The 20,708-nt window shown below is 44.8% G+C and overlaps 1 protein-coding gene across 2 annotated transcripts in view; it reads right to left on the reverse strand.

Annotated features, from left to right (window-relative positions):
• Positions 1–371: 371 nt before the first annotated feature.
• PPP3CC (protein phosphatase 3 catalytic subunit gamma) overlaps positions 372–20,708 on the reverse strand; it is an 86,941-nt gene continuing 66,604 nt past the window's right edge. Inside the window, exons 11-14 of one of the 2 annotated variants that reach the window (XM_073588922.1) lie at positions 7,654–7,735; positions 5,552–5,649; positions 3,480–3,509; positions 372–2,110 (exon numbers count right to left, since the gene is read on the reverse strand). In XM_073588922.1, coding sequence (XP_073445023.1) covers positions 1,956–2,110; positions 3,480–3,509; positions 5,552–5,649; positions 7,654–7,735 — 365 coding nt within the window. In that variant the 3' untranslated portion in view covers positions 372–1,955. Of the gene's footprint in view, positions 2,114–3,479; positions 3,510–5,551; positions 5,650–7,653; positions 7,736–20,708 lie in introns of both variants that reach the window. The other variant, XM_073588921.1, reaches the window with a different exon arrangement.

Below are 20,708 nucleotides of genomic sequence, written 5' to 3' on the forward strand. Positions count from 1 at the left end.
ACCACTCATACCAGATGCCATACGGGGCACACCACTCATACCAGATGCCATACGGGGCACACCACTCATACCAGATGCCATACGGGGCACACCACTCATACCAGATGCCATACGGGGCACACCACTCATACCAGATGCCATACGGGGCACACCACTCATACCAGATGCCATACGGGGCACACCACTCATACCAGATGCCATACGGGGCACACCACTCACACTAGATGCCATACAGGGCACATATACACATCTGATGCCAGAGATCGCACTCACACCCGATGTTTAAGGGCACAGTCATGTCTGATGACATACACTGACATCTCGGACATCACATCACCTCTGGTTGGAATGAAATACAAGCCACGCTTCGATTTAACTATTTTGTAGTTTAATCTGAACATTTTTTTCTCCCAATCTTTCGTGGAATCAAAAAATCATTTACTTTGTTAAAAACATTTCCTCCTTTGTAATACAAGACAACTCAGCAAATCATAGACTTAAAGAAGAGAAGAAAGAATCAAGTGTGGGCATAGAGAAACGAGCATGTCTCCCGACTCCCTCCATGTGGGCTATCGAAATGAAACGCAAAGATGGGAGCAGTGAAAGAGTTAATTCTTGTGCTATTCATCGCTAGAGGCACCGGAGGACACTGCGGCCCTAAGGCGGCTTTTCCACGGTGCTCTAAAGACCCTGCAGGAGATGTGCTGAGGATGAGATTGTCTGAAGGTAAGCCAACTCCTGAGTGCCTTATTGCAATGGCAGTTTGGGTCCCTGGTCAATAGGGAGCCCAGAATCTGAGTGCCACACTAAAGATACAACTTTGTGTCACCTCAAGCCCTTGTGGTACAAAGGTTTTTCTATGTAGATAGCCCTAAATGCACTCCCTTAATATAATGGACGTGCCCTGGTGGGGTGCGGAGATGGACATGTGATTAGGAGTGTTTAGGGGGGCAGCATGACCCCTCAAAAATAAAGCCTGGAAATATGTGATCTCTCTCGTATATGATTATTAGTGCTTGAGAGAGCAGCGATGCACTACAGAGAGACCGCCGCAGCGCAGTCTGTGTGTGCAGAGCCACCCGCGGCAGTGCAATCAGTCACCCAGAGGAGAGCGGTTTGTTCTCACGTGTTCAGTGCAATGTCTGAGTGTACCCCATAGTAGTTCCCATCACTTAATGGAGGACGGCCATGTGTGCAGTGATCATGCATTTGATGTCTTGGACATGCCATGCTATGCTCTGCAAACTCTGAGGACGCTGCTGGGCTATTACACATCATTGGCAGAATCAGGCTCTGCGTTTATCCGAGTATTTGGTGATGTCCTTACACCACGTCAAAGGATCTCATCGGCCAATTCTCGGAGCAATCGAGAATCCGTGATTAGCACCTGATCAATAAAGCAGTGTGCCCGCCTTATACAACATCTATACCTGGGTGCAATGCAGGTGGCTCTGCAGGAGGGGGCGCTGCAAACTGGCCCTGGTAATATGGTACAATTCTGCAGCCGCTGCCGCTAGATGGACCCTACATTAAAAAACGGTATTTATATTACACATGTATAAATATATATATATAGAACGCAAATAACATTTACAAAGAGGATACAAACTGGAGGACAGACCAGCTCGGTGTGTGTGGTGTGCTCACAAAGTGTGTGTTGGCGTGTAGATCAGTCCCTGGGTCCTGTGTGTCCGCGGATCAGTCTGGATTTATGAGTGTATGTATCAGGAGTGTTCTGTACGGAGCCCATATTCTTATACATACCTGGAGGATGAGCGGCTAATACTCGTATACATGATGAAGGGACGGCTGGCTATGTAGGGAGCAGCATGGCTGTCATGTATGTGTACCTCGGTGTGTACGTGGATTTATATGTTGGCCTGGTTTGAGAGTCCTGCCCTCGAGCGTGTGTTGGTGGTGGATGACACCGTGTGTGTGTGTCGCTGGCGGCAGTGTCACTGCTGGCTCCTGTTGCTGTTCTTGTCGGCTGAGTTCAGATTGATGTCTTGGGGAGTGGTGGGACGACGAGGTGGCATGCGCTCGTTGATTCGATCTAGACCCCTGGCTTCTTCAAAGCTGCGGATCTTGTGCTGGGGAGAGAAGCCCCGAACTGCTGTGCGGAAATAAAAGAAGAAAAACTGCTGAGGTTTTATATTTTTTCTGCATATTTTTCCACGTTTGGACAACTTTTGAAAAATGGCACTGTTGCGGGTGCTCGTCTGTCTGACAGCCTGCACATAAGGGTAACCCCACTGATACCTGCCATTTAACCATTTGGTCACTGCAGTCAGAGATCCCACTTTCCATCTGGTCAATGGGGGGGTACCCTGATCATTCAGCCCTGGAGAAGTGGAAAGGTCCCACTGGGGCCTGGTGTCAAAGTACTATTAGTACAAACCTGGAAATTAATGATCCCTTCCTGGGGTCAAAGTATCTTATGGCGGCTGTGCGAAAATAAAACTATTAAAAAGACTCTACAGCCAGAGTTTGTTGTAGGTGCTTTCATCACCCGCTCGTGAAAGGTGTGAATACTAAATTAGATATTGGAAAAATAAAGGGAACCTGCCAGAAACACTAACCCTGCACAAGAAGAGGTCACGCAAGTTAGGGTAGTGTAAAATATTATGAAAGATACATATTATGGCGCCATCACGCCAAAATTCAGTTTTTATTGATAAGAAAATTAGAGTCATAAGTGCACAAGCAATCTACGACTCCTTTTCGCTTTTCCGCACCGATGCTGACCCCTACTTCCTGATTGTCAGTGGAAACAGACGCTTTTGTGGTTCCTGCGTCTCCTCTGTCAGTTGAGACACAAAGATGGGGGAAGCAGAGCGGAGCCACCAGTGCGTTGGAGAGCCTCATTTGCGCATCAATAAAAGCCGAATTTTGACACAATGGCGTAATAATAGGTATCTTTTACACTGCTCTATCCCACAATACATATGCTTGCGTAGGGGTAACATTACTGACAGGTTCCCTTTAACTCTTAATGCATTTTTGCGCACCTACCTTTATGAAAATGTGGCTTACTTTTAGGCCTAAAGGTAGGTGCAAATCATGTCTTTAAGATGCGTGTGAACCTGGCGAGTTTTTCAGGAGGAAGAAGCCTCAGGACACGCCGGTGTCTTTTGTCCTGAAGAGTCCTTTATATCTTTTCGGTCGTTTTTCGACCACCGGTTTTAGTTTTGCTTGTATTGAATAACCTAGTGAGCAGCTTCCTGACAGATGGTTAAAAGAAGCTCAAAACCCTAAACACATAAGCAGCAAGCCAGTTTTAAACTGCAGTGTTTATGTCCATTATTTTTAGTATTTATTTAGAGGTTTTTTTAGGTGGGTTACGGAGCCTGAAAAAGTCGTGATGTGCACATAGCCTGATGGACAAACCATCCAGCGTGTCTGTGCGGTTATTTCCTATCAGCCTAGCACCCTCTACTGTCACTTTCATTAACTGCAGCTCCAGGCAGCTTATACTTTACCTTCTTGAGCCTCCACTGCTTCTTCTGTAGCTGTATGAGAGAAAGAAAGACGAGGCATCAGATATATATCTGGGTCACATCTAACTAGCGATCATATGCACATGGTCTGGGGAACACGCTGACAATTCCTTACTCTCTTCCCTGGGGCTGTTCATGTAATATTCACAACCTCGGACCCAGATACTATGTGCAGCAATGCGTCACTGAGCTGCCATCTCTATGGCCGCAACGTCAGACAAGGCGTTCACTGCTTACATACAGGGCGACCATTAAAGCAGGGTCTTTATATAGGAAGGTAATGATGGTGAGGTAAAGGAGTAAAACAAACTACATGTGCACATAGAAAGGACGTTAGCGATCAGACCGTTCGCTAAGCAAAGGCCGCTACATGACGTCAGTGCCTGCAGGGTGTCCGCAGGGAATATGGGGCGCTGCAGGCTTAATACTGCCCCAGATTAAGAAAAAAACGAGATAATAATAAATTAGGAAACTGCTGATAATGAGATTCTCTAGATTGGTTCATACAATTAAAATTGTGCAGATATCTGAGTAGCATTAAAGGGGTATAGGCTATGATTCAGACTGATCAGCGCTCGAAATGCGTAGGACAAGTGTTTCATGTTTTTTACCCTTTATATTAAGAGCAAATCAATAAAATAATGTTTTTTATAGAAAAAATATTTTTCTGTGGGAGCTGGATAGTTTCTCTCTACAACTATTATTCATCTGCACTGCCTCGCAGTAACCCTTGACTCTGCCCTGTCCTTCAAGCCACACATCCAAGCTCTCTCCACCTCCTGCCGCCTCCAGCTCAAAAACATTTCCATAATCCGTCCTTTCCAATCTACTAATATGCTTGTGCACGCCCTCATCATCTCCCACCTCGACTACTGCAACATCCTTTTCTGTGGCCTCCCTGCTAACACCCTCGCACCTCTCCAGTCCATCCTTAACTCTGCTGCCCGACTAATTTATCTCTCTCCTCGCTACTCCTCCGCTTCTCCCCTCTGCAAATCTCTTCACTGGCTCCCATTCCCTCAGCGTATCCAGTTCAAATTACTAATACTGACCTACAAGGCCATCTATAACCTGTCTCCTCCATATGTGTCTGTACTAATCTCCCGATACTTTCCCTCACGTAATCTCAGGTCCTCTCAAGACCTCCTTCTCTCCTCCACACTTATTCGCTCCTCACCCAACCGCCTCCAATACTTCTCCCGAATATTCCCCATTCTCTGGAATTCTTTGCCCCAACATGTCCGACGATCAACCACATTCGGATCCTTCAGATGGAACCTGAAAACCCACCTCTTCAAGAAAGCCTACAGCCTGCAATGACCCCACTGCCTCCTCACCATTACCGGAGATATCACCTCAACCAACACTGGACCTGCTGCAACCCACCAACCTACTGTCTCCTTCCCCACCATCCTGCAGCATGTAAGCCACAAGGGCAGGGTCCTCTCTCCCCTCTATATCAGTCTGTCATTGTAAGTTTGTTTACTGTAAGTGATATCTGTAATTTGTATGTAACCAATGGTGCTATATAAATAAATAATAATAATAATCTGCGAACCGGCCCAAGGTTTCTTCCGGGTCAACAGAGCATCTCTTCCTCTTCCGCTCTGTCAACAGCGCGTGACGGTTGACATCATGCTCTTTGACAAACAGCTTCCTGCAGATGGGCAGTGGGGAGCTGGCTGTCAATCAGCAGGACATCGCCAGTCACACCCAAGAGAACAGAGCAGAAGAGAAGCCGCTGGTCTGTCAATGTGATGTCAGTGAAAACCGCTGAATCGCGGGCAGGATCGGTCTGTGACACTGTGTGCTGGCAGAGATCAGCACCGAGCACAACAGGCAGGTATGTAGTTTCTACTTGCCTGTTACTAAAAAAAGAAAATGGTGTGGAATAACCCCTTTAATTCTTTTGTTTGTGCGAGATGTTCATTTTCTGAGTTTAGTTTCATACATATGACTGTATTCTGGATTACATGGCTCCTGAATTTAGGGTCAATGCATTTTATGTGCGTGTTTGAGAATAATACAAAGGAAAACAATGAGGAGTAAGTTACCGCTCTGCAGAGTCTGTCTCCCTCCTGACAGTACCCCCTGGGGCAGCGTTCCGGTGGGCGTCAGGCCCTTCAGCGTCAGCACGCTCTCACTTTCCTCCCTGAGGATGAAATATCACAGGTTAGATAAGAGGACTAAACTGATAATAAAAAGCACAAACTCCCCATCCTATCCTCCCGCCATCTTCTGCGCCACTGCCATTAATTCTTCATGTCATGGGAGCTGGTTAAGGTACAGTTTTTCTTCTTCATCGCTCTCAATGTTCCCAAGCTCGTTACGTTCCCATCGCAGAGCTGTCCCTGATGAGTATGTACATTGGGTACGGAAAGTATTCAGACCCCTTTAAATTTTTCACTTTTTCTTTCATTGCAGCCATTTGGTAAAGTTCATTTTTTTTCTCAGTAATGTACACTCTGCACCCCATCTTGATGGTAAAAAACAAAAATGTAGACATTTTTGCAAATTTATTAAATAAGAAAAACTGAAATATCACATGGTCATAAGTATTCAGACCCATTGCTCAGACACTCATATTTAAGTCACATGCTGTCCATTTCCTTGTGCTCCTCCTTCAGATGGTTCTACTCCTTCATTGGAGTCCAGCTGTGTTTAATTAAACTGATAGGACTTGATTTGTAAAGGCACAGACCTGTCTATATAAGACCTCACAGCTCATAGTGCATGTCAGACCAAATGAGAATCATGAGGTCAAAGGCACTGGCCAAGGAGCTCAGAGACAGGATTGTGGCAAGGCACAGATCTGGCCAAGGTTACAAAAGAATTTCTGCAGTACTCAAGGTTCCTAAGAGCACCGTGACCTCCATAATCCTTAAATGGAAGAAGTTTGGTACCATCAGAAGTCTTCCTAGACCTGGCCGTCCAGCCAAAATGAGCAATCGTGGGAGAAGAGCCTTGTTGAGAGAGGTAAAGATGAACCCCAAGATCACTGTGGCTGAGCTCCACCGATGCAGTAGGGAGATGGGAGAAAGTTCCACAAAGTCAACTATCACTGCAGCCCTCCACCAGTCAAGCCTTTATGGCAGAGTGACCCGACGGAAGCCTCTCCTCAGTGCCAGACATATGAAAGCCTGCATAAGTTTGCTAAAAAACTCATGAAGGACTCCCAGACTATGAGAAAACAAGATTTTTAGTTGCTTATCGTAAAATCTGCTTCTCTGAGCCTTCATTGGGGGACACAGGAAACCACGCTTAGTCAATACATGCCATGTATTGACTAAACATGGTTTCCTGTGTCCCCCAATGAAGCAATAGAGAAATAAGATTCTCTGGTCTGATGAGACGGAGATAGAACTTTCTGGTGATAATTCTAAGCGGTATATGTGGAGAAAACCAGGCATGCTCATCTCCTGCCTAATACAATCCCAACAGTGAAACATAGTGGTTGCAGCATCATGCTATGGGGATGTTTTTCAGCTGCAGGGACAGGACGACTGGTTGCAACTGAAGGAAACATGAATGAGGCCAAGTACAGAGATATCCTGGATGAAAACCTCTTCCAGAGTGCTCTGGACCGCAGACTTGGCCAAAGGTTCACCTTCCAACAAGACAATGACCCTAAGCACACAGCTAAAATAACAAAGGAGTGGCTTCAGAACAACTCTGTGACCATTCTTGACTGGCCCAGCCAGAGCCCTGACCTAAACCCAATTGAGCATCTCTGGAGAGACCTGAAAATGGCTGTCCACCAACGTTCGCCATCCAACCTGACGGAACTGGAGAGGATCTGCAAGGAAGAATGGCAGAGGATCCCCAATATGCAGGTGTGAAAAACTTGTTGCATCATTCCCAAGAAGACTCATGGCTGTACTAGCTCAAAAGGTGCCTCTACTCAATACTGAGCAAAGGGTCTCAATACTTATGACCATGTGATATTTCAGTTTTTCTTTATTAATAAATTTGCAAAAATTTCTACATTTCTGTTTTTTTCAGTCAAGATGGGGTGCAGAGTGTACATTAATGAGAAAAAAAAAAGAACTTTTTTGAATTTACCAAATGGCTGCAATGAAACAAAGAGTGAAAAATGTAAAGGGGTCTGAATACTTTCCGTACCCAATGTATATAGCACTGGGTCTGGACATGTCACCTGAGCACAGAGAAAACGCGGGCCATCTTCCCAATCGCTCGGATCTTGTTCCGGATAATCTCTTTACGCACAGAAGCTCCGGCTGGAAGGAAACAGAAGAGATTGTTATTCAAGGGAAGACGTCTGATACCTGCTCATTCTACATGTGGGTTGGGAGATGGGGGTCTCATCTACTGGACGCCCTCAAAAATATCCCAATCTGAATGTCTGGGGTAAACACACCCACAAATTGCGCAAACTGTGGTTTCATCTAAGTGTTATATATTTATAAAGTTAATTATTTGGTCATCTGTGTGGGAGGTTATGAAACGATATGTTGTTTTTCATAACGTATCAAATGAGAAAATATATAAACTTGATGAATGAAGTTGGTTTAGAAGGTGCAGCCGCCATAAATGCGGCCCCTACGCCAGTCTGGTACCCCAGTTAAAGGTGTATAATAATAGTTAATAGATCTGTGTTGTTGACCAGTGGTATCCTCTATGTCTAGAGGACGCAGATTCTTTACAATAAGAGCAGTGAGACTCTGGATTCTTTACAATAAGAGCAGTGAGACTCTGGATTCTTTACTGTAAGAGCAGTGAGACTGTGGATTTTTTACTGTAAGAGCAGTGAGACTATGGATTCTTTACTTTAAGAGCAGTGACACTATGGATTCTTTACTGTAAGAGCAGTGAGACTATGAATTCTTTACTTTAAGAGCAGTGACACTATGGATTCTGTACTGTAAGAGCAGTGAGACTACGGATTCTTTACATTAAGAGCAGTGAGACTACAGTTTCTTTACTTTAAGAGCAGTGAGACTGGATTCTTTACTGTAAGAGCAGTGAGACTGTGGATTCTTTACAGTAAGAGCAGTGAGACTACGGTTTCTTTACTGTAAGAGCAGTGAGACTATGGATTCTTTACTGTAAGAGCAGTGAGACTATGGATTCTTTACTGTAAGAGCAGTGAGACTGTGGATTCTTTACTGTAAGAGCAGTGAGACTGTGGATTCTTTACTGTAAGAGCAGTGAGACTATGAATTCTTTACTGTCAGAGCAGTGAGACTATGTATTCTTTACTGTAAGAGCAGTGAGACTGTGGATTCTTTACTGTAAGAGCAGTGAGAATATGGATTCTATACTGTCAGAGCAGTGAGACTGTGGATTCTTTACTGTCAGAGCAGTGAGACTGTGGATTTTTTACTGTAAGAGCAGTGAGACTATGGATTCTTTACTGTAAGAGCAGTGAGACTATGGATTCTTTACTGTAAGAGCAGTGAGACTATGGATTCTTTACTGTAAGAGAAATGAGACTATGGATTATGCCAGCAAGCAGCCTGAATGATACAACTTCCCACCTCTGCTGCCTCTATTCTCTGCTGTAATATATCCAAATGGTAATCAACTGAGCCACCCTGCATGTATTTACTCCATTCACTGCCAGCAAGCAGCCTGAATGATACAACTTCCCACCTCTGCCGCCTCTATTCTCTGCTGCTATATATCCAAATGGTACAACTCCATACTTCTGCTGCTTTACCATTTTGCTGCATATTTAAATGTGCTTGCTAAAGCTTTGGTATAATTCATTTGTTGCACTGTATGTAATACTTACTGCTTTAGATCTGTGACTGGGGCCTTTCTAGATCTTATCAGGTGGAAGGTGCTATAGCATTTTGCCACATCTTGGTCTAGTGCCTTTGATCATCTAACCATCCCCTGGTGTGCTGGCCCCAGCTGACAAATTATACCCAACCATCTCCCACAATCCCTCTCTCCTGACCCTGTAGTGTGGCCTATATATGTAGTAGTTGCTAAGGGGAAGCACGCAGTGTGGGGTACAGCACGCAAGCATCCCATAAGCAAAGCATCACAGAAGATAAGCATCCAGCAAAACGGCAGTTATACATGGCACGGAATTAACATTCATCTTCTCTCTTCACACAGGTAATCAACTGAGCCACCCTGCATGTATTTACTCCATTCACTGCCAGCAAGCAGCCTGAATGATACAACTTCCCACCTCTGCCGCCTCTATTCTCTGCTGCTATATATCCAAATGGTACAACTCCATACTTCTGCTGCTTTACCATTTTGCTGCATATTTAAATGTGCTTGCTAAAGCTTTGGTATAATTCATTTGTTGCACTGTATGTAATACTTACTGCTTTAGATCTGTGACTGGGGCCTTTCTAGATCTTATCAGGTGGAAGGTGCTATAGCATTTTGCCACATCTTGGTCTAGTGCCTTTGATCATCTAACCATCCCCTGGTGTGCTGGCCCCAGCTGACAAATTATACCCAACCATCTCCCACAATCCCTCTCTCCTGACCCTGTAGTGTGGCCTATATATGTAGTAGTTGCTAAGGGGAAGCACGCAGTGTGGGGTACAGCACGCAAGCATCCCATAAGCAAAGCATCACAGAAGATAAGCATCCAGCAAAACGGCAGTTATACATGGCACAGAATTAACATTCATCTTCTCTCTTCACACAGGTAATCAACTGAGCCACCCTGCATGTATTTACTCCATTCACTGCCAGCAAGCAGCCTGAATGATACAACTTCCCACCTCTGCCGCCTCTATTATCTGCTGCTATATATACAAATGGTACAACTCCATACTTCTGCTGCTTTACCATTTTGCTGCATATTTAAATGTGCTTGCTAAAGCTTTGGTATAATTCATTTGTTGCACTGTATGTAATACTTACTGCTTTAGATCTGTGACTGGGGCCTTTCTAGATCTTATCAGGTGGAAGGTGCTATAGCATTTTGCCACATCTTGGTCTAGTGCCTTTGATCATCTAACCATCCCCTGGTGTGCTGGCCCCAGCTGACAAATTATACCCAACCATCTCCCACAATCCCTCTCTCCTGACCCTGTAGTGTGGCCTATATATGTAGTAGTTGCTAAGGGGAAGCACGCAGTGTGGGGTACAGCACGCAAGCATCCCATAAGCAAAGCATCACAGAAGATAAGCATCCAGCAAAACGGCAGTTATACATGGCACGGAATTAACATTCATCTTCTCTCTTCACACAGGTAATCAACTGAGCCACCCTGCATGTATTTACTCCATTCACTGCCAGCAAGCAGCCTGAATGATACAACTTCCCACCTCTGCCGCCTCTATTCTCTGCTGCTATATATCCAAATGGTACAACTCCATACTTCTGCTGCTTTACCATTTTGCTGCATATTTAAATGTGCTTGCTAAAGCTTTGGTATAATTCATTTGTTGCACTGTATGTAATACTTACTGCTTTAGATCTGTGACTGGGGCCTTTCTAGATCTTATCAGGTGGAAGGTGCTATAGCATTTTGCCACATCTTGGTCTAGTGCCTTTGATCATCTAACCATCCCCTGGTGTGCTGGCCCCAGCTGACAAATTATACCCAACCATCTCCCACAATCCCTCTCTCCTGACCCTGTAGTGTGGCCTATATATGTAGTAGTTGCTAAGGGGAAGCACGCAGTGTGGGGTACAGCACGCAAGCATCCCATAAGCAAAGCATCACAGAAGATAAGCATCCAGCAAAACGGCAGTTATACATGGCACGGAATTAACATTCATCTTCTCTCTTCACACAGGTAATCAACTGAGCCACCCTGCATGTATTTACTCCATTCACTGCCAGCAAGCAGCCTGAATGATACAACTTCCCACCTCTGCCGCCTCTATTCTCTGCTGCTATATATCCAAATGGTACAACTCCATACTTCTGCTGCTTTACCATTTTGCTGCATATTTAAATGTGCTTGCTAAAGCTTTGGTATAATTCATTTGTTGCACTGTATGTAATACTTACTGCTTTAGATCTGTGACTGGGGCCTTTCTAGATCTTATCAGGTGGAAGGTGCTATAGCATTTTGCCACATCTTGGTCTAGTGCCTTTGATCATCTAACCATCCCCTGGTGTGCTGGCCCCAGCTGACAAATTATACCCAACCATCTCCCACAATCCCTCTCTCCTGACCCTGTAGTGTGGCCTATATATGTAGTAGTTGCTAAGGGGAAGCACGCAGTGTGGGGTACAGCACGCAAGCATCCCATAAGCAAAGCATCACAGAAGATAAGCATCCAGCAAAACGGCAGTTATACATGGCACGGAATTAACATTCATCTTCTCTCTTCACACAGGTAATCAACTGAGCCACCCTGCATGTATTTACTCCATTCACTGCCAGCAAGCAGCCTGAATGATACAACTTCCCACCTCTGCCACCTCTATTCTCTGCTGCTATATATCCAAATGGTACAACTCCATACTTCTGCTGCTTTACCATTTTGCTGCATATTTAAATGTGCTTGCTAAAGCTTTGGTATAATTCATTTGTTGCACTGTAAGTAATACTTACTGCTTTAGATCTGTGACTGGGGCCTTTCTAGATCTTATCAGGTGGAAGGTGCTATAGCATTTTGCCACATCTTGGTCTAGTGCCTTTGATCATCTAACCATCCTCTGGTGTGCTGGCCCCAGCTGACAAATTATACCCAACCATCTCCCACAATCCCTCTCTCCTGACCCTGTAGTGTGGCCTATATATGTAGTAGTTGCTAAGGGGAAGCACGCAGTGTGGGGTACAGCACGCAAGCATCCCATAAGCAAAGCATCACAGAAGATAAGCATCCAGCAAAACGGCAGTTATACATGGCACGGAATTAACATTCATCTTCTCTCTTCACACAGGTAATCAACTGAGCCACCCTGCATGTATTTACTCCATTCACTGCCAGCAAGCAGCCTGAATGATACAACTTCCCACCTCTGCCACCTCTATTCTCTGCTGCTATATATCCAAATGGTACAACTCCATACTTCTGCTGCTTTACCATTTTGCTGCATATTTAAATGTGCTTGCTAAAGCTTTGGTATAATTCATTTGTTGCACTGTAAGTAATACTTACTGCTTTAGATCTGTGACTGGGGCCTTTCTAGATCTTATCAGGTGGAAGGTGCTATAGCATTTTGCCACATCTTGGTCTAGTGCCTTTGATCATCTAACCATCCTCTGGTGTGCTGGCCCCAGCTGACAAATTATACCCAACCATCTCCCACAATCCCTCTCTCCTGACCCTGTAGTGTGGCCTATATATGTAGTAGTTGCTAAGGGGAAGCACGCAGTGTGGGGTACAGCACGCAAGCATCCCATAAGCAAAGCATCACAGAAGATAAGCATCCAGCAAAACGGCAGTTATACATGGCACGGAATTAACATTCATCTTCTCTCTTCACACAGGTAATCAACTGAGCCACCCTGCATGTATTTACTCCATTCACTGCCAGCAAGCAGCCTGAATGATACAACTTCCCACCTCTGCCACCTCTATTCTCTGCTGCTATATATCCAAATGGTACAACTCCATACTTCTGCTGCTTTACCATTTTGCTGCATATTTAAATGTGCTTGCTAAAGCTTTGGTATAATTCATTTGTTGCACTGTAAGTAATACTTACTGCTTTAGATCTGTGACTGGGGCCTTTCTAGATCTTATCAGGTGGAAGGTGCTATAGCATTTTGCCACATCTTGGTCTAGTGCCTTTGATCATCTAACCATCCTCTGGTGTGCTGGCCCCAGCTGACAAATTATACCCAACCATCTCCCACAATCCCTCTCTCCTGACCCTGTAGTGTGGCCTATATATGTAGTAGTTGCTAAGGGGAAGCACGCAGTGTGGGGTACAGCACGCAAGCATCCCATAAGCAAAGCATCACAGAAGATAAGCATCCAGCAAAACGGCAGTTATACATGGCACGGAATTAACATTCATCTTCTCTCTTCACACAGGTAATCAACTGAGCCACCCTGCATGTATTTACTCCATTCACTGCCAGCAAGCAGCCTGAATGATACAACTTCCCACCTCTGCCACCTCTATTCTCTGCTGCTATATATCCAAATGGTACAACTCCATACTTCTGCTGCTTTACCATTTTGCTGCATATTTAAATGTGCTTGCTAAAGCTTTGGTATAATTCATTTGTTGCACTGTAAGTAATACTTACTGCTTTAGATCTGTGACTGGGGCCTTTCTAGATCTTATCAGGTGGAAGGTGCTATAGCATTTTGCCACATCTTGGTCTAGTGCCTTTGATCATCTAACCATCCTCTGGTGTGCTGGCCCCAGCTGACAAATTATACCCAACCATCTCCCACAATCCCTCTCTCCTGACCCTGTAGTGTGGCCTATATATGTAGTAGTTGCTAAGGGGAAGCACGCAGTGTGGGGTACAGCACGCAAGCATCCCATAAGCAAAGCATCACAGAAGATAAGCATCCAGCAAAACGGCAGTTATACATGGCACGGAATTAACATTCATCTTCTCTCTTCACACAGGTAATCAACTGAGCCACCCTGCATGTATTTACTCCATTCACTGCCAGCAAGCAGCCTGAATGATACAACTTCCCACCTCTGCCACCTCTATTCTCTGCTGCTATATATCCAAATGGTACAACTCCATACTTCTGCTGCTTTACCATTTTGCTGCATATTTAAATGTGCTTGCTAAAGCTTTGGTATAATTCATTTGTTGCACTGTAAGTAATACTTACTGCTTTAGATCTGTGACTGGGGCCTTTCTAGATCTTATCAGGTGGAAGGTGCTATAGCATTTTGCCACATCTTGGTCTAGTGCCTTTGATCATCTAACCATCCTCTGGTGTGCTGGCCCCAGCTGACAAATTATACCCAACCATCTCCCACAATCCCTCTCTCCTGACCCTGTAGTGTGGCCTATATATGTAGTAGTTGCTAAGGGGAAGCACGCAGTGTGGGGTACAGCACGCAAGCATCCCATAAGCAAAGCATCACAGAAGATAAGCATCCAGCAAAACGGCAGTTATACATGGCACGGAATTAACATTCATCTTCTCTCTTCACACAGGTAATCAACTGAGCCACCCTGCATGTATTTACTCCATTCACTGCCAGCAAGCAGCCTGAATGATACAACTTCCCACCTCTGCCACCTCTATTCTCTGCTGCTATATATCCAAATGGTACAACTCCATACTTCTGCTGCTTTACCATTTTGCTGCATATTTAAATGTGCTTGCTAAAGCTTTGGTATAATTCATTTGTTGCACTGTAAGTAATACTTACTGCTTTAGATCTGTGACTGGGGCCTTTCTAGATCTTATCAGGTGGAAGGTGCTATAGCATTTTGCCACATCTTGGTCTAGTGCCTTTGATCATCTAACCATCCTCTGGTGTGCTGGCCCCAGCTGACAAATTATACCCAACCATCTCCCACAATCCCTCTCTCCTGACCCTGTAGTGTGGCCTATATATGTAGTAGTTGCTAAGGGGAAGCACGCAGTGTGGGGTACAGCACGCAAGCATCCCATAAGCAAAGCATCACAGAAGATAAGCATCCAGCAAAACGGCAGTTATACATGGCACGGAATTAACATTCATCTTCTCTCTTCACACAGGTAATCAACTGAGCCACCCTGCATGTATTTACTCCATTCACTGCCAGCAAGCAGCCTGAATGATACAACTTCCCACCTCTGCCACCTCTATTCTCTGCTGCTATATATCCAAATGGTACAACTCCATACTTCTGCTGCTTTACCATTTTGCTGCATATTTAAATGTGCTTGCTAAAGCTTTGGTATAATTCATTTGTTGCACTGTAAGTAATACTTACTGCTTTAGATCTGTGACTGGGGCCTTTCTAGATCTTATCAGGTGGAAGGTGCTATAGCATTTTGCCACATCTTGGTCTAGTGCCTTTGATCATCTAACCATCCTCTGGTGTGCTGGCCCCAGCTGACAAATTATACCCAACCATCTCCCACAATCCCTCTCTCCTGACCCTGTAGTGTGGCCTATATATGTAGTAGTTGCTAAGGGGAAGCACGCAGTGTGGGGTACAGCACGCAAGCATCCCATAAGCAAAGCATCACAGAAGATAAGCATCCAGCAAAACGGCAGTTATACATGGCACGGAATTAACATTCATCTTCTCTCTTCACACAGGTAATCAACTGAGCCACCCTGCATGTATTTACTCCATTCACTGCCAGCAAGCAGCCTGAATGATACAACTTCCCACCTCTGCCACCTCTATTCTCTGCTGCTATATATCCAAATGGTACAACTCCATACTTCTGCTGCTTTACCATTTTGCTGCATATTTAAATGTGCTTGCTAAAGCTTTGGTATAATTCATTTGTTGCACTGTAAGTAATACTTACTGCTTTAGATCTGTGACTGGGGCCTTTCTAGATCTTATCAGGTGGAAGGTGCTATAGCATTTTGCCACATCTTGGTCTAGTGCCTTTGATCATCTAACCATCCTCTGGTGTGCTGGCCCCAGCTGACAAATTATACCCAACCATCTCCCACAATCCCTCTCTCCTGACCCTGTAGTGTGGCCTATATATGTAGTAGTTGCTAAGGGGAAGCACGCAGTGTGGGGTACAGCACGCAAGCATCCCATAAGCAAAGCATCACAGAAGATAAGCATCCAGCAAAACGGCAGTTATACATGGCACGGAATTAACATTCATCTTCTCTCTTCACACAGGTAATCAACTGAGCCACCCTGCATGTATTTACTCCATTCACTGCCAGCAAGCAGCCTGAATGATACAACTTCCCACCTCTGCCACCTCTATTCTCTGCTGCTATATATCCAAATGGTACAACTCCATACTTCTGCTGCTTTACCATTTTGCTGCATATTTAAATGTGCTTGCTAAAGCTTTGGTATAATTCATTTGTTGCACTGTAAGTAATACTTACTGCTTTAGATCTGTGACTGGGGCCTTTCTAGATCTTATCAGGTGGAAGGTGCTATAGCATTTTGCCACATCTTGGTCTAGTGCCTTTGATCATCTAACCATCCTCTGGTGTGCTGGCCCCAGCTGACAAATTATACCCAACCATCTCCCACAATCCCTCTCTCCTGACCCTGTAGTGTGGCCTATATATGTAGTAGTTGCTAAGGGGAAGCACGCAGTGTGGGGTACAGCACGCAAGCATCCCATAAGCAAAGCATCACAGAAGATAAGCATCCAGCAAAACGGCAGTTATACATGGCACGGAATTAACATTCATCTTCTCTCTTCACACAGGTAATCAACTGAGCCACCCTGCATGTATTTACTCCATTCACTGCCAGCAAGCAGCCTGAATGATACAACTTCCCACCTCTGCCACCTCTATTCTCTGCTGCTATATATCCAAATGGTACAACTCCATACTTCTGCTGCTTTACCATTTTGCTGCATATTTAAATGTGCTTGCTAAAGCTTTGGTATAATTCATTTGTTGCACTGTAAGTAATACTTACTGCTTTAGATCTGTGACTGGGGCCTTTCTAGATCTTATCAGGTGGAAGGTGCTATAGCATTTTGCCACATCTTGGTCTAGTGCCTTTGATCATCTAACCATCCTCTGGTGTGCTGGCCCCAGCTGACAAATTATACCCAACCATCTCCCACAATCCCTCTCTCCTGACCCTGTAGTGTGGCCTATATATGTAGTAGTTGCTAAGGGGAAGCACGCAGTGTGGGGTACAGCACGCAAGCATCCCATAAGCAAAGCATCACAGAAGATAAGCATCCAGCAAAACGGCAGTTATACATGGCACGGAATTAACATTCATCTTCTCTCTTCACACAGGTAATCAACTGAGCCACCCTGCATGTATTTACTCCATTCACTGCCAGCAAGCAGCCTGAATGATACAACTTCCCACCTCTGCCACCTCTATTCTCTGCTGCTATATATCCAAATGGTACAACTCCATACTTCTGCTGCTTTACCATTTTGCTGCATATTTAAATGTGCTTGCTAAAGCTTTGGTATAATTCATTTGTTGCACTGTAAGTAATACTTACTGCTTTAGATCTGTGACTGGGGCCTTTCTAGATCTTATCAGGTGGAAGGTGCTATAGCATTTTGCCACATCTTGGTCTAGTGCCTTTGATCATCTAACCATCCTCTGGTGTGCTGGCCCCAGCTGACAAATTATACCCAACCATCTCCCACAATCCCTCTCTCCTGACCCTGTAGTGTGGCCTATATATGTAGTAGTTGCTAAGGGGAAGCACGCAGTGTGGGGTACAGCACGCAAGCATCCCATAAGCAAAGCATCACAGAAGATAAGCATCCAGCAAAACGGCAGTTATACATGGCACGGAATTAACATTCATCTTCTCTCTTCACACAGGTAATCAACTGAGCCACCCTGCATGTATTTACTCCATTCACTGCCAGCAAGCAGCCTGAATGATACAACTTCCCACCTCTGCCACCTCTATTCTCTGCTGCTATATATCCAAATGGTACAACTCCATACTTCTGCTGCTTTACCATTTTGCTGCATATTTAAATGTGCTTGCTAAAGCTTTGGTATAATTCATTTGTTGCACTGTAAGTAATACTTACTGCTTTAGATCTGTGACTGGGGCCTTTCTAGATCTTATCAGGTGGAAGGTGCTATAGCATTTTGCCACATCTTGGTCTAGTGCCTTTGATCATCTAACCATCCTCTGGTGTGCTGGCCCCAGCTGACAAATTATACCCAACCATCTCCCACAATCCCTCTCTCCTGACCCTGTAGTGTGGCCTATATATGTAGTAGTTGCTAAGGGGAAGCACGCAGTGTGGGGTACAGCACGCAAGCATCCCATAAGCAAAGCATCACAGAAGATAAGCATCCAGCAAAACGGCAGTTATACATGGCACGGAATTAACATTCATCTTCTCTCTTCACACAGGTAATCAACTGAGCCACCCTGCATGTATTTACTCCATTCACTGCCAGCAAGCAGCCTGAATGATACAACTTCCCACCTCTGCCACCTCTATTCTCTGCTGCTATATATCCAAATGGTACAACTCCATACTTCTGCTGCTTTACCATTTTGCTGCATATTTAAATGTGCTTGCTAAAGCTTTGGTATAATTCATTTGTTGCACTGTAAGTAATACTTACTGCTTTAGATCTGTGACTGGGGCCTTTCTAGATCTTATCAGGTGGAAGGTGCTATAGCATTTTGCCACATCTTGGTCTAGTGCCTTTGATCATCTAACCATCCTCTGGTGTGCTGGCCCCAGCTGACAAATTATACCCAACCATCTCCCACAATCCCTCTCTCCTGACCCTGTAGTGTGGCCTATATATGTAGTAGTTGCTAAGGGGAAGCACGCAGTGTGGGGTACAGCACGCAAGCATCCCATAAGCAAAGCATCACAGAAGATAAGCATCCAGCAAAACGGCAGTTATACATGGCACGGAATTAACATTCATCTTCTCTCTTCACACAGGTAATCAACTGAGCCACCCTGCATGTATTTACTCCATTCACTGCCAGCAAGCAGCCTGAATGATACAACTTCCCACCTCTGCCACCTCTATTCTCTGCTGCTATATATCCAAATGGTACAACTCCATACTTCTGCTGCTTTACCATTTTGCTGCATATTTAAATGTGCTTGCTAAAGCTTTGGTATAATTCATTTGTTGCACTGTAAGTAATACTTACTGCTTTAGATCTGTGACTGGGGCCTTTCTAGATCTTATCAGGTGGAAGGTGCTATAGCATTTTGCCACATCTTGGTCTAGTGCCTTTGATCATCTAACCATCCTCTGGTGTGCTGGCCCCAGCTGACAAATTATACCCAACCATCTCCCACAATCCCTCTCTCCTGACCCTGTAGTGTGGCCTATATATGTAGTAGTTGCTAAGGGGAAGCACGCAGTGTGGGGTACAGCACGCAAGCATCCCATAAGCAAAGCATCACAGAAGATAAGCATCCAGCAAAACGGCAGTTATACATGGCACGGAATTAACATTCATCTTCTCTCTTCACACAGGTAATCAACTGAGCCACCCTGCATGTATTTACTCCATTCACTGCCAGCAAGCAGCCTGAATGATACAACTTCCCACCTCTGCCACCTCTATTCTCTGCTGCTATATATCCAAATGGTACAACTCCATACTTCTGCTGCTTTACCATTTTGCTGCATATTTAAATGTGCTTGCTAAAGCTTTGGTATAATTCATTTGTTGCACTGTAAGTAATACTTACTGCTTTAGATCTGTGACTGGGGCCTTTCTAGATCTTATCAGGTGGAAGGTGCTATAGCATTTTGCCACATCTTGGTCTAGTGCCTTTGATCATCTAACCATCCTCTGGTGTGCTGGCCCCAGCTGACAAATTATACCCAACCATCTCCCACAATCCCTCTCTCCTGACCCTGTAGTGTGGCCTATATATGTAGTAGTTGCTAAGGGGAAGCACGCAGTGTGGGGTACAGCACGCAAGCATCCCATAAGCAAAGCATCACAGAAGATAAGCATCCAGCAAAACGGCAGTTATACATGGCACGGAATTAACATTCATCTTCTCTCTTCACACAGGTAATCAACTGAGCCACCCTGCATGTATTTACTCCATTCACTGCCAGCAAGCAGCCTGAATGATACAACTTCCCACCTCTGCCACCTCTATTCTCTGCTGCTATATATCCAAATGGTACAACTCCATACTTCTGCTGCTTTACCATTTTGCTGCATATTTAAATGTGCTTGCTAAAGCTTTGGTATAATTCATTTGTTGCACTGTAAGTAATACTTACTGCTTTAGATCTGTGACTGGGGCCTTTCTAGATCTTATCAGGTGGAAGGTGCTATAGCATTTTGCCACATCTTGGTCTAGTGCCTTTGATCATCTAACCATCCTCTGGTGTGCTGGCCCCAGCTGACAAATTATACCCAACCATCTCCCACAATCCCTCTCTCCTGACCCTGTAGTGTGGCCTATATATGTAGTAGTTGCTAAGGGGAAGCACGCAGTGTGGGGTACAGCACGCAAGCATCCCATAAGCAAAGCATCACAGAAGATAAGCATCCAGCAAAACGGCAGTTATACATGGCAGTTAGTCAGGGCAGGAGTCAGGTAACCCACACTTTGCTCTCCCCTTTATCCATGTGCTTTATTTTTATCCTCCTGTGTTCCCTTGCCATCCACATTCATCACCCTATCCCCCCCTCCATCACGACTCATACACATCAGCCCCTCTATACTCCCCTCT

The sequence above is a fragment of the Dendrobates tinctorius genome, unplaced genomic scaffold (genome assembly GCF_039654945.1).
Source record: "Dendrobates tinctorius isolate UK_male_01 unplaced genomic scaffold, ASM3965494v1 ptg000104l, whole genome shotgun sequence".
Classification (NCBI taxonomy): domain Eukaryota; kingdom Metazoa; phylum Chordata; class Amphibia; order Anura; family Dendrobatidae; genus Dendrobates; species Dendrobates tinctorius.